At 52.4% G+C, this 13,596-nt stretch overlaps 2 protein-coding genes across 6 annotated transcripts in view; one reads left to right on the forward strand and one right to left on the reverse strand.

Annotated features, from left to right (window-relative positions):
* The window catches only part of zgc:113363 (uncharacterized protein LOC791449 homolog), a 4,142-nt gene extending 3,733 nt beyond the window's left edge, over positions 1-409 (forward strand). For all 4 annotated transcript variants that reach the window (XM_057041372.1, XM_057041375.1, XM_057041376.1 and 1 more), the window contains exon 5: positions 1-409. This exon is cut by the window's left edge and continues 851 nt beyond it. The gene's annotated coding sequence lies outside the window, so the exon portion shown is untranslated.
* Positions 410-448: 39 nt separating this feature from the next.
* On the reverse strand, positions 449-12,869 carry tfe3a (transcription factor binding to IGHM enhancer 3a). 2 transcript variants are annotated; one of them, XM_057041360.1, is made up of 11 exons: positions 12,266-12,869; positions 10,631-10,729; positions 10,323-10,385; positions 7,143-7,305; positions 6,854-7,051; positions 5,718-5,810; positions 3,816-3,861; positions 2,709-2,765; positions 2,493-2,568; positions 2,273-2,420; positions 449-2,199 (listed from the first exon to the last, which is right to left on the reverse strand). In XM_057041360.1, exons 1-11 carry the CDS (start codon positions 12,406-12,408, stop codon positions 1,804-1,806), a joined length of 1,482 nt encoding a protein of 493 aa, XP_056897340.1. In that variant the 5' UTR covers positions 12,409-12,869; the 3' UTR covers positions 449-1,803. The 2 variants fall into 2 exon arrangements, with proteins under 2 accessions (XP_056897340.1, XP_056897339.1); XM_057041359.1 differs by having other exon boundaries at positions 3,741-3,861; positions 12,266-12,868.
* Positions 12,870-13,596: the final 727 nt, after the last annotated feature.

Raw genomic sequence — 13,596 nt, forward strand, 5'->3', positions numbered from 1 at the left:
AGTTGAATAGTTTTCCTGGTATGAACGACATCACAGGGGACATCTTATTGTCTGCTATTGTATTTTTAATCAACTTTATTTATTATTGTGTTTGCAGACACTTTAAAGCGTGGACACACTGTCCCCTGCTGCTTCTTTTGGGCATTACTGGTGTTGAAACATTTGACATTAAATTCTGTCGAGAATTCATAATAATCTTTTAAAAAAACTGATGTGGATACAGGAAATATGTCAGATTTATGTCAAATCTTATGTCACGTGAATTAGCAAAAGGAATTAAGGCACCTGGATGTGCAGTTAAGCCCTGAGACCCAGAAACTGTAGCAACCATGTTCATTTATTCATTTATTGAAACTTTTATGTGATAACAGCACTGGTTTTATTTTCATAAACTACTGGCATCCTGAAACCCTCTTTTCTTTTAAACCAATCACAGAAAAGGCTCAAATTGCTGGTTTTTAAAATGTCGTTTATTTCTATACAAAACTTTGAATCTGAAACATAAAGACTCTATTAAAAAATACAGGTGTTGCTGTAAATGGAGCCAAATGCTCCAAACTAAAAACAGGGTGATGCTAAACAGGAAGTTAAAGATGCCTTTAGAGAGGCCTGTTCACAAACAGCTGTTTATTCATTCGTTCGGAATGAATGAATCCAGCATCCACTCGTGTTTCTGTAGAACCGGTCAGTTGGATCATAACCCAACTTACACTTTGGGTTTATTTGGACCAAAAGAAGAGGAATGAGAGGAATGAGGTTGAAAGATGATCTAAAATAACAATTCTGAGGTGAGGATGATCTGAACTACGATTCTGATCCACCAGAACAGCGCCGAATCGCAGGCCCAGGTGGCTGTATGTCGTAGACCCATTACAGTCCACATGTACTTGTTAGATCGACCTCAGATCAAAGCAGAAGAAATCAAAGTAAGTCAGCGACAGGAAGTAAATCTGATTAAAGATAGCAGCAGGAAGTTAAACGACGAGGCTAAACTAAACGTTCTTTTCTGTCTGAAGTTCATAGAAGACGCTGAGACAAACCTGAATAGGTCTCTTCAGCTCCTCCCGGAACCAGGAACCAGTCAGACCAGAGTGCAATCCGCCTCTTTCACAATAAGAGCACGGTTTCCATGTGGTTCTGTGTTCCTCCGGGTGGGACCTGCCCGCCCGTCATCGTCAACCAAACCAGCACACCAGATTCTGCCCCTCACGTCTATGCAACCTTTGACCTGGAGGTCAGGGCTGTTACCATGGTCACACCGGAGGACACAACACTTACTACAACTACAACTGATGCTGTGGAGTATAGCAGTTACCGTGGCGATAGCGAAGGACACCAGTGAACAGAACAGTGGAGCCATTAAGCTGGAAGACGCAGGAAGTGCCCAGGAGGTGCACAGGAAGTACCCAGCAGGTGCACAGGAAGTGCCCAGGAGGTGCACAGGAAGTGCCCAGCAGGTGCACAGGAAGTGCCCCATGGTTATCATGGAGAGTCTCACACTCATGGCTTTAGTGAGTTACCATGGTGACCCTGGAGGAAAGAGTATTTACTATGGGATATCAGGGATCAGTAGCCCCGGCTGGATGGTGGTTACCGTGGTAACTGGGGGAGGAGCACGTAAGAGAAGAGTTGTGAGGGTCACAGTGACGGGCAGAGCGGTTACCATGGTTGCAGTGCATGGTGGCAGCTTGCTGTGGCGCCACACGTGCACAGCGGTTGTGTCACAGATGAAAAATAACTGTCAAAGCTACAAAAATATCTGCAGCTCTGCTCTGCAAGCTGCGTCCGTCTGGAACGGTGTCTTCAGAAGTCCTCGTCCATGCTGAAGCTGCTCCTCCTGCTGCTGGTCTTGGAGGCCCCGCAGGACAGCAGGGGGTCGGACCCCGCCCCTCTCCCTACCTCCTCCATCAGGATGTCTCCCAGGCTGTGGAGCCCTGTCAGCCCTACGTCAGACATCAGGTCGCTGGAGAAGACAGTGGAGGTCCTCTGCGGCTCTTCCAGCTCCACAAAGCTGAGGGCGTCCAGGCCCAGGGACGGAGTCACCAGGGAGGAGGAGGAAGAGGAGGGGGAAGAGGAGGAGAAGGGCTGAGGCAGGTGTGGGGAGAGCAGGACCTGGGGGTCCAGAGAGGAGGAGGAGGAGGAGGTGGAGGCGGGGAGAGGTGCGGCGGCGGTGTGCAGGCGAGACTGCAGCTCCAGCTCCTGCAGCCAACAGGGGTGGGTGACGATGAAGCAGCTGTGGCTCAGTGCCCCCCCCCCCCCATATCAGCCTCACCTGTATGCGCAGCAGCAGTGAGTGGTTGGCATTCTCCAGCTTCCTCTGTCTCTCCTCCATCTCTCGGACCCTCTGCTGCTCCTTCTGCAGCTTGCGGATGTAGTCCACCGAGGCCTTGAGGATGGTGCCCTTGTTCCATCTCATCTCCCTGAGGGGGGACAGGAAACGGTCAGGTCAGGCGGCAGCTAAGCACACAAACAAAGGTGGCGCCAGTACTGACGGGTCGCTGCTTTTGGGGATGAGGTCTCCCAGCTCTTTGATACGATCGTTGATGTTGAACCTCCGTCTCCTCTCAACTGGAAAAACATCGTCGGTTGTTAAAAAGAGGAGAAAAAGCACATCTGGAGTGAGTGAACAAAGGCTCTTTATATGGGGGTGGGACTTCCTGTCCCGGTGACCTCTGACCCCAAGGCTGGGGCGTGTCTGCAGGACTCACTCAGGTTGTGGTTGTCTTTCTTCTGCCGTTCTTTGATGAGAGCTTTAGCTTCTGCGTCTGCAGGAACAAAACACACATCATCTGCCTCTGCTCTCAGTGGGTTTCATGGCTTTGTGGGGACATTCTCCAAAAAACATCGTCACAAGGTTTCAACAAAGTCCCGTTTGGCAGAACTGATCAGGAGCTAAAATAACAGACTAATTATGATGTCGCACTGCACATCATGATGGGTCCGTCGCCATGGCAACAGGACAGGACTCCCAGTCCTGGGACGGGTCTTGTCTTTAAGAACAGCAGCGATGTGGAAATGTAGGAAGATACGTACAGGCAGACCCACCGGGTCCAGGTCTGATCAGGCCCGACCCAACAAAGTCATCTGTTAATGCTAACGCTGCTGCTAACACTGATGCTAACACCAATGCTAATAATTAGACCTACTGCCTTTGACACACGTGAGCTAAAGTGTCGAGTGGAGCATAAACATGTTGCTGAGCTCAGAGGTGCTGGTTCTGGGTCAGAGCTGACAACCAGAGCTGAGTTCACACAGGGAGAACATTCAGCAGATTCGGCTTCCCACAGCTAAGATGTTTTGGTTCTGGCACGACCCGTTTGGCTCCAGCAGGTCCTGGCTGGAGCGGCTGCATCACACGTGAGGAGTTTCAGGTCCTTCAGGGGATAGACTGTGGACCGGTGCAGCCTGGAATAAGGTCAGAACAGGCCCCTTGGTGGAGGAAACCCCTCAGGATAACAAGGGTCTCAAAGTTAGACCACGAATGAATGAAATCCAGAATGTGGGAGCGCAAACAGGAAGTTCTCTTTAGTTTGGAGAAGCAAACTGGCTGAACAGGAAGTGGGAACTGATGATGAGGGAAAATGGCTGCTGTAAGGAGGAAGTCATGATGTTGACTCATCAAAGTGCAGCAGCACAGATTTGCTACACAAATCACAAACACAGGGTCAGAACCAGCCCAGCCCGGCCCGGCCCGGCACACATCGGGGGGAGTACAAGGAGGTCTTGGAGAAGACACCCACCACTCAGCTCTCTCTTGACGGTGTTTAGGTCAGCTGGGCAACTGTTGCTAACAGTGATGGTGGGCGTGGCCATACCTCTGCTGCCGCCGTACACCTCCAGCACGTTCCCCGACACCGGCAGCTGGAACAAACCAACCAGAGGTCAGAATTAGGCGCCGCTACACAACCGTTACCGAGCTGAGGCCACACAGGAGCATCCTGGGCTGCCATTGTCTGCAGGATGCCCTCACTCGCTCTCTCACTCGCTCTCTCACTCGCTTTCTCACTCGCTCTCTCACTCACTCACTTGCTCTCTCACGCGCTCTCTCATTCACTCGCTCTCTCACTCACTTGCTCGCTCTCTCACCCGCTCTCTCATTCACTCACTCACTCACTCTCTCACTCACTCACTCGCTCTCTCACTCACTCACTCGCTCTCTCACTCACTTGCTCTCTGCTGCCTGATAAAAGTTACCAACCAGGCCATGACAAGAGCCAGCGTGAGCGCACACACACCCACACACACACACACACACACACACACACACACAGCCAGATTCAAACTGTAATGATTTGCAGCTCTAATAGGTGACTTAGTTCTAGTTAGTTAGTTCTAGTTAATTCTCCTATCGTCCCACCTCAACATCTGCAGCTTCTGTCCACAGCTGTGAACATGCAGCTAAAGGTATGATGGCTAGAACCTGGAACGTGTATGATCACTAGAACCTGGAACATGTATGATCACTAGAACCTGGAACATGTATGATCACTAGAACCTGGAACGTGTATGATCTCTAGAACCTGGAAAGTGTATGATCACTAGAACCTGGAACGTGTATGATCTCTAGAACCTGGAAAGTGTATGATCACTAGAACCTGGAACTTGTATGACCACTAGAACGTGGAACGTGTATGATCACTAAAACCTGAAATGTGTATGACCACTAGAACCTGCAATGTGTCTGATCTCTAGAACATGGAACATGTATGATCACTAGAACCTGGAACTTGCATGATCACTAGAACCTGGAAAGTGTATGACCACTAGAACCTGGAATGTGTATGACCACTAGAACCTGCAATGTGTCTGATCTCTAGAACATGGAACATGTATGATCACTAGAACCTGGAACGTGTCTGACCTCTAGAATCTGAAACATGTATGATCTGTAGAACCTGGAACTTGTATGATCACTAGAACCTGGAACTTGTAACGTGTCCTGTCCCTCCTCTCTGCAGTGTCCCACCAAAGCTTCTGTCTGACAAGAAAGAGACACTTTACCTGTGATTTAAGCCTCCTCTTCTCATGATCTGGCAGTAGGACTAAAATCCTCATCTCACCACATAAACACACACACACGGGCAGACAGAGCAACACACACTCACACACACAAACCTCCCTTCCTCTTTCAGTCAGGATGACTGTTGAAAATGGGGAAACGTCTCTTTAAGAAAGAAACACACAACACCCTCCCAGTAAGGCTATTATCTGCCTCACACACACACACACACACACCCGCACAGACGGTGACTCCACCCACAGCTGTCGCAGAAACGGGGAAGTCTGGAAAGCTGACGTGCTGATTTAGCTGTGGCAGCTAACGTACAGCGTCCTGTTAGCAACAAAGGTGCTAAATCAACCCTTTTCCCCAGTGGGAATGCTGGTTCACCCATGACTCTACTGGGAGGTCCGGTCCAGACCCTCCAGAACTTTTGCCCTCATCTCAGCACCAAAGACAGCCTGTCACCATAGAAACAGGCGCTACAGCGTTAGTCATCAGGATGTGTGGCTGCTCAGGTCTGAGCTGGTCCATCACATGTTGAGCTTAGCTCCATCACATGTTGGTGTGTCTGTCATTGTGTAATTCCACTCTTTTAACACACACACACACACACACACACACACACACACACACACACACAAACACATTAGAAAGTGGAGGTGAGGAGGGGAGGAGGGTTTGAGGGGATCAGACTGGGCCACCACCAGGCCTTTACCGTGTTGGCGAGTCCAGAGTCGTTCAGCGTCAGGAAGTCCTCGTTCAGGCTGGACTCCAGGCTGATGATGTCATCGATGACCGCCTCGTCCACCTGAACGGACCAATCAGAGAGCAGCTCTGGTCAGACGCAGAACCCCAGGCCCAAACATGCCTTTAAACTGGTGTAAAAAACATGTGGACCCGGTGTGTGTGTGCCTATGTGTGTGTCTGCCTGTGTGTGTGCCTGTGTGTTTGTGTGTGTGTCTGCCTGTGTGCTTGTATGCCTGTGTGTGCGTGTGAATGTGTGTGTGTGTGTGTGTGCCCGTGTGCGTGCGTGTGTATGTGTGTGTGCATGTGTGTGTGTGTGTGTGTGTGTGCGTGTGTGTGTGTGTGTGTGTGTGTGTGTGTGCGTGCGTGCGTGTGTGATAGAGGGAAGACTGAGCAGCTGACTCAGATCCCGTCCAGCGACTGGCTCAGCAGAATCTTCCTCTGCAGGAAGAACATCTGTGTGACTGTAACAACAGTGGGAGAGCCCCAGCCAGGAGGAGGAACGTGTCCTGGCGGAACATCTCCTAGAGGAACGTGTCCTGGAGGAACATCTCCTCGAGAAACGTGTCCTAGAGGAACGTGTCCTGGAGGAACATCTCCTAGAGGAACGTGTCCTGGAGGAACATCTCCTAGAGGAACGTGTCCTAAAGGAATGTGTCCAGGAGGAATGTGTCCTGGAGGAATGTCTCCCAGAGGAACATCTCATAGAGGAACGTCTCATAGAGGAACGTCTCCTAGAGGAACGTCTCCTAGAGGAACGTCTCCTAGTGAAACGTGTCCTGGAGGAACGTCTCCCAGAGGAACATCTCCTACAGGAATGTCTCCTAGAGGAACGTGTCCTGGAGGAACGTGTCATGGACGAACATCTAGAGGAACGTCTCCTAGAGAAACGTGTTCTGGAGGAACATCTCCTAGAGGAACGTCTCCTAGAGAAACATGTCCTGGAGGAACGTCTCCCAGAGGAACATCCCCTAGAGGAACGTCTCGTAGAGGAACATCTCTTAGAGAAACATCTCCTAGAGAAACGTGTCCTGGAGGAACGTGTCCTGGAGGAACGTTTCTCTAGGTGTGTGTTCTCAGATATGGGTGGAGATTCTGCGTGTTTACCTCTGTTTTCTGGAGGCTGTTTGGGGATTCCACTTTAGGGGCGGGGCTCAGCTGGGGGGACTCCTGTGGTGTTGCTGCAGCTGGCTCCTGATTGGCTGCCTTCATGGCGGTCTTGGCAGTGGACAGATACCGTCGCACCTGCTGCCGCTGGGCCTGCTGGATGTGGTACCGGGTGGGGTTCTCCAGGTGAGTCTGCACCTGTGAGAGCAAGGTTTCACCCAGGGCATCATGGGAAATGTAGGATTCTGAAGCTGCACCCATTACAGCACCTCCTCCACCTCTGACATACCTTCAGCACCTCCACAGGGACCTGAGCAGGAGGCTGGCATGAGGAGGACACAGAGACGAACATGGGAGATGAAGAGTCAGCAGAGCGGAGGAGCTGCTGCTGGGCCTCCTTCTGCTGCTCCTCCAGAGCCTGCTGACGCATCAAGTCCTGACGCATTAATACCCTGAGGAGGGGGAGGAGGAGGAGGCGGAGGAGGTGGAGGAGGAGGGGGAGGAGGGGAGGAGGGGAGGGGAGAGGAGAAGAGAGGAGGAGGGGGAGAGGAGGGAGAGGAGGAGAGGAGAGGGGAGGAGGTGGAGGAGAAGAGGAGGAGGTGGAGGAGAGGGGAGGAGGGGGAGAGGGGGAGGAGGGGAGGGGAGAGGAGAGGAGAGAAGAGGAGAGGAGAGGAGGAGGAGGGGAGGGGAGGAGGAGGGAGAGGAGGGGAGGAGGGGGAGGAGAGGGGAGGAGAGGAGGAGGAGGAAGGGAGGAGGAGGGGGAGGAGGAGGGGGAGAGGAGGGGAGGAGGAGAGGGGAGGGGAGGAGAGGAGGGAGGAGGAGGAGGAGAGAGGAGGAGGAGAGGAGAGGAGAGGAGAGGAGAGGAGAGGAGAGGAGGGGAGGAGGGGAGGAGAGGAGGGAGAGGAGAGGAGAGGAGGAGGGGAGGGGAGAGGAGGAGGAGAGGAGGGGGAGAGGAGAGGAGGAGAGGAGGAGAGGAGGAGAGGGGAGGAGAGAGGAGGGAGAGGAGGGAGAGAGAGGAGAAAGGAGGAGAGGAGGAGGAGGAGGAGGAAGGGGAGGAGAGGAGAGGAGGAGGAAGTGGAGGAGAGGAGAGAGAGAGGAGAGGAGAGAGAGAGAGGAGGGAGGAGAGGAGAGGAGAGGAGAGGAGAGGAGAGGAGGAGGGGAGAAGAGGGGAGAGGAGAAGAGGAGAGAGGAGGAGAGAGGAGGAGAGGAGGAGAGGAGGGGAGGAGGAGGAAGTGGAGGAGAGGAGAGGAGAAAGGAGAAGAGGAGAGGAGAGGAGAGGAGAGGAGAGGAGAGGAGAGGAGGAGGAGGGGGAGAGGAGAGGGGAGAGAGAGGAGAGAGGAGAGAGGAGAGAGGAGAGAGGAGGGAGAGAGGAGGGAGGAGGAGGAGAGGGGAGGAGGTGGAGGAGGAGGGGGAGAGGAGGGGAGGAGGAGGAGAGAGGAGGGAGGAGAGGAGACAGGAGGAGAGGAGAGAGAGGAGAGGAGAGGAGAGGAGAGGAGAGGAGGAGGAGAGAGGAGAGGAGAGAAGAGCAGAGGAGAGAGGAGAGAGAGAGAGGAGGGAGAGAGGAGGAGGAGGGGAGAGAGGAGGGAGAGAGGAGGAGAGAGAGGAGGGGAGAGGAGGAGAGGAGAGGGAGAGGAGGGGAGAGGAGAGAGGAGGAGGAGGAGAGGAGAGAGGAGGAGGAGAGAGGAGGAGGAGGAAGTGGAGGAGAGGAGAGGAGAGGAGAGGAGAGGAGAGGAGAGGAGAGGAGGAGAGAGGAGAGGAGAGGAGAGGAGAGGAGGAGGGGAGACAAGGGGAGACGAGAAGAGAGGAGGAGGGGAGGAGAGAGGAGGAGAGGGGAGGGGAGGAGAGGAGGAGGAGGAGTGGAGGGGAGGGAGAGGAGAGGAGGAGAGGAGGAGGAGAGGAGGAGGAGAGAGAGGAGGGGAGGAGAGGAGGAGGAGGAGGAGGGAGGAGAGGAGGAGGAGAGGAGAGGAGAGGAGAGGAGAGGAGAGGAGGAGGGGAGAGAGGGGAGGAGGAGGAGAAGAGAGGAGGAGGGGAGGAGAGGAGGAGAGGAGGGGAGGAGGAGGAAGTGGAGAGAGAGGAGAGGAGAAAGGAGAAGAGGAGAGGAGAGGAGAGGAGGAGGAGAGGAGGAGGGAGGAGAGGAGGGAGAGGAGAGGAGGAGAGGAGGGAGAAGAGGAGAGAGGAGAGGAGGGAGAGGAGAGGAGGAGAGGAGGAGGAGGAGGGAGAGGAGGGAGGAGGAGAGGAGAGGAGGAGAGGAGGAGGGGAGGAGAGGAGGAGGGAGGGGGAGGAGAGGAGGAGAGAGGAGAGGAGAGGAGAGAGGAGGGGAGGGGAGAGGAGGGGAGATGAGGGGAGGAGAGGAGAGGAGGAGGAGGAGGAGAGGGAGGAGGAGGGGAGGAGGAGGAGGAGGAGGGAGGAGAGGAGAGAGGAGGAGGAGAGGAGAGGAGAAGGAGGGGAGGAGAGAGGAGGAGGAAGTGGAGGAGAGGAGAGAGAGGAGGAGAGGAGAGGAGAGGAGAGGAGAGGAGAGAGACGAGGGGAGAGGAGAAGAGAGAGGAGGGGAGGAGGGAGGAGAGGAGGGGAGGAGGAGGAAGGGGAGGAGAGGAGACAGGAGAAGAGGAGGAGGAGGGAGAGGAGGAGAGGAGAGGAGAGGAGAGGAGAGGAGAGGAGAGGAGAGGAGAGGAGAGGAGAGGAGGAGAGAAGGAGGAGAGGAGAGAGGAGAGAGGAGAAGGAGGGGAGGAGAGGAGAGGAGGGGAGAGGAGAGAGAGAGGAGAGGAGAGGAGAGGAGAGGAGAGGAGAGGAGAGGAGAGAAGAGGAGAGGAGAGAGGAGAGAGGAGAAGGAGGGGAGGAGAGGAGATGAGGGGAGATGAGAGGAGAGGAGAGGAGAGGAGAGGAGAGGAGAGGAGAGGAGAGGAGGAGGAGGGAGGAGAGGAGAGGAGAGGAGAGGAGAGGAGAGGGGGTTTTGTTTCGTGTTTATTTTGGGGGATTTTTAGTTCGACACTACAGCGCCCCCTGATGTCCACATACAGTTGCTACATTGACCAGAATCCATCCATGAATGGCTCTTATCTCAGGCTACTAGAAATCTGGCTGGCTGGCTGGCTGGCTGGCTGGCTGGCTGGTGGCTGGCTGGCGGCTGGCTGGCTGGCTGTGGCTGGCTGGCTGGCTGGCTGGCTGGCTGGCTGGCTGGCTGGCTGGCTGGCTGGCTGGCTGGCTGGCTGGCTGGCTGGCTGGCTGGCTGCTGGCTGGCTGGCTGGCTGGCTGGCTGGCCATTTTTTACCCCTAAAACTCATTCCTGGTTCTTAACCCAGAATATTTTATTCTCTTTTCCAGATGTGTTGGCTTGAGTCAAGGTTTGTTGTCTTCATGTCCTCTTCCAGCTCAAATCTTGGTGTCCATGTGAGGACACGTGTGTCATCTTGGCTCAGTGATTGAAATCCGAGCAGCTCGACTCATGTTCTGGTGTTTGCTGTGTGTTTACCTGGATGAGGTGGTGGACGCCAGAGAGGAGGACGAGGACGAGGACGCGGCTGCTGCTGCTGAGCTGAAAAACACAAGCAGATCCCCGTTTCAGAAGGGCTCCTGTCCCCATTCATGATCAGCTGCTCCAACTGGACATTTGGACCAGAGTGAAGAAAACTGCATCATCATCTCTGTCCTACTGAACAGCCCTGAACTGTGATGGGAGGATCGCTCCACCTCACTGGTGTGAATTCACATCCATGAGAGCTAAAGACTCTCAACCTCTGAAATACAGACCGTCCCCACAAATGTCCACTCGGAACTGACCTGTGGTTGATCGGTTGACTCTTGATCTGGTAGAAGGTGTCACAGTCGGACGGCAGCAGATTGTCCATCTCGATGTCAGCGACGATACCTGACTCCACCCTGATGGACAGACAGACGTACAGACAGAGCCATGAACCCATTGGTGACTACAGAACAGCAGGGTGTAGTTGAACGTCCAGCCACAAGGAGGCGCTGAAAGCCCCCAAAATAATAACTCACGTTAGTGGCAGCAACACAGAAGAAGTGTGGAGGAGCATGTGTCAGCAGTTCTTCAGAGTGTGTGTGTGTGTGTGTGTGTGTGTGTGAGGGGGAGGTTCTGCTGACTCACTTCCTGTGATCCTGGGTCAGTTACTACAGCTTCAAACATAACTGCAGCTCCTCTGCTGACCCATTTTAAAGATTTTCATTCATGATCCTGTTGACTAGAACCTTCCAGAGTTCTTCATCAAAGAACCTCTGACAACAGTCCAGAACCATCCAGAGTTCTTCATCAAAGAAGCTCTGACAACAGTCCAGAACCTTCCAGAGTTCTTCATCAAGGAACCTCTGACAACAGTCCAGAACCATACCACTTTCCAGTCTGGTTCTGTCAGGCTGTGTCCACTCAGAATCAGTGTGTCTGTTCAGGTTTTAACGATGCAACGCTGAGAACCTGAACGTGGACGGGAGGAACTGACCTGCTGGTCCTACCAGGTTCTGACTGGAATGTCAGCAGGCTTTACTGGGTCAGAAACATCTGGAAACAGTTGGACCAGTAAAGAAACAGCCTTCATCACTGCACCTCCTTCATCTACCTCTTCTTCTCCCCCACTTCCTTTTACCCACCTTCTCCTCCCCACCTCCTCTTCCTTCACCTCCTCTTCCCCAACCTCCTCTTCCTTCACCTCCCCTTCTTCACCTCCTCTTCCTTCACCTTTTCTTACCCCACCTCCTCTCCCTTCACCTCCCCTCTTTTCTTACCCCTTCTCCCCCACCTCCTCATCACATGATTCATGTATGTTTATTCACTGAGGAGTGGAGGTCAAGCCCAGACCTGTCGATCTCATCGTCTGTCATTCCCCAGGGAGAATTCACATAAACTTAGCTCTGTGTGTGTGTGTGTGTGTGGTGTGTGTGTGTGTGTGTGTGATTTTTGGTGGATGACTAATTACAGTAGAAGGTAAAGAGGATCAGGGATTAGAGGTCAGACATGAACAACAACATCCTCACCACCATCACCATCATCAACATCGCCTTCATCATCATCACCATCATCATTTTCTGCTCTTTAAACCTGCTTTTTATGAGCTGTAGTGAAATAAACACACACTCCTTCATGACTTGGACGAGTCCTCTGAAGACGTGAAGCCAAAGTCTAAAACTGTCAGTTCAGTTCTCTTGAGCTTTGATTTCTTCTAAATACAGATAAAACTGCTCTTGGCCAGAGGTCGCTAACAACAACAATAACAACAACAACAACAACAAGCCCTGTAATAACAAGAATAATAATTGTTGATGTTTTTACTCCATTAACTCAGTTATGTCAGTGAACCCATGAATGAAATGTTCCATATGAACTAGCTGTGTTTGAGCAGCCCTGGTTCGGAGACACTTTGTGCTGGTTCTGACTCAGTTGGACCCACACTGGAGACTCACCGGACCAGGTTTAGGGTTTCTGAGGAGTCCAGTATGACGAAGACGGTCTGGGGCTGCAGGACGCCGACCTTCTGGAGCTCGGGCTCGTCTCCCGTCCGGTTCTGCGCTCCGGCGTGGATGGGTTCGGGGCTGACAGCTGACATTTCTCCGGAGGCGGGTTGTTGGTCCACCAGAGCGAAGCGGATACTGCAGGAGGAGCCGCGGGAGAAACCACGCTGATCAGAGCGGCGTCATCCGGTCCTGACGGGTTCAAAGACGGCGGCCGGTCCAGGGAGGGTGGAGCGGAGGTCGAGGTATCGAGTCCCGTTTGCGGAGAGAGGATCTGTGCAGGATGGACCACAGACAGGCAGGACAGACAGACAGACAGGACAGGACAGGACAGGCAGACCGCTCCAGCCAGCATAGATGTACACCACACAGAGTCAGCGTCTGTTTAGGACAAACCGGTCGATACGGGACAACTTCTGTGAAATTCATTGTCAGCAGGTAAAACTAAGTTTGTCCGAAACACAAAGAAGATTCAAAATGTAAAATGAAACAATCAGGAGACATATTGTGTGCAGAGTGTAAAAACAGCTGACAAGTTAATAAAAGATGGGGTTTTAAATATACACAGTCAAATAAAGTGGTCACATTTATTTTAACTGTGTGTGGTCCTTTCGATCGGACTCTCTATGTGTGTAATCAGGTTAATTATGTAAACAAACCTGTTAAATGAACTAGAATAGATCTATTCGTTCTATTTCTGTGCGCGATTCTCTGTGAGGAGGTGGGCCTCATCCCCTGGACTGATTCATTTCTGACCAATGAGCGGCTTCGCTGCCCTCCAACAGCCAATAGAGAAGCGGCTCAGCTCAATTACCGCCAATGTCCCGGGCCAGGGGGCGTGGTCTCAGAACTAATCCGCCATCTTGTGTATTTTGGTCTGAGTTACGGGAAATGAGAGTGGGCGGGGGGAAATCCCGGATGACGTCAACAAATCGCTTTATCTCGTTTTCAGTCAATATTAGGAATAATCAGGGATCAATAATCAGAGTCTTTCCATCACAGACAAACATTCTTTAACACTGCAGAGAAACGCAGACCATAATGACTTCAACAGGAAGTGAAGATCCTCGTCTAATAGTGCGAACAAAGATTGGCCTCGTTTGTTGTTCATCCACATGTTAAACGGAGAAAAAAGCAATAAAAATAAACATAAATAAAAAATGAAATAAATAAATAAAAATAAGTGAAATCAGGGGAAATGACGCAGACTTATTGCACAACTTTTATAGCCACTAGGTGACGTCGTTGTTTAGTTTGTAAATTATTCTAATACTTTGACAAAA

Source organism: Takifugu flavidus, chromosome 8, assembly GCF_003711565.1.
Source record: "Takifugu flavidus isolate HTHZ2018 chromosome 8, ASM371156v2, whole genome shotgun sequence".
Taxonomy (NCBI): Eukaryota; Metazoa; Chordata; class Actinopteri; order Tetraodontiformes; family Tetraodontidae; genus Takifugu; species Takifugu flavidus.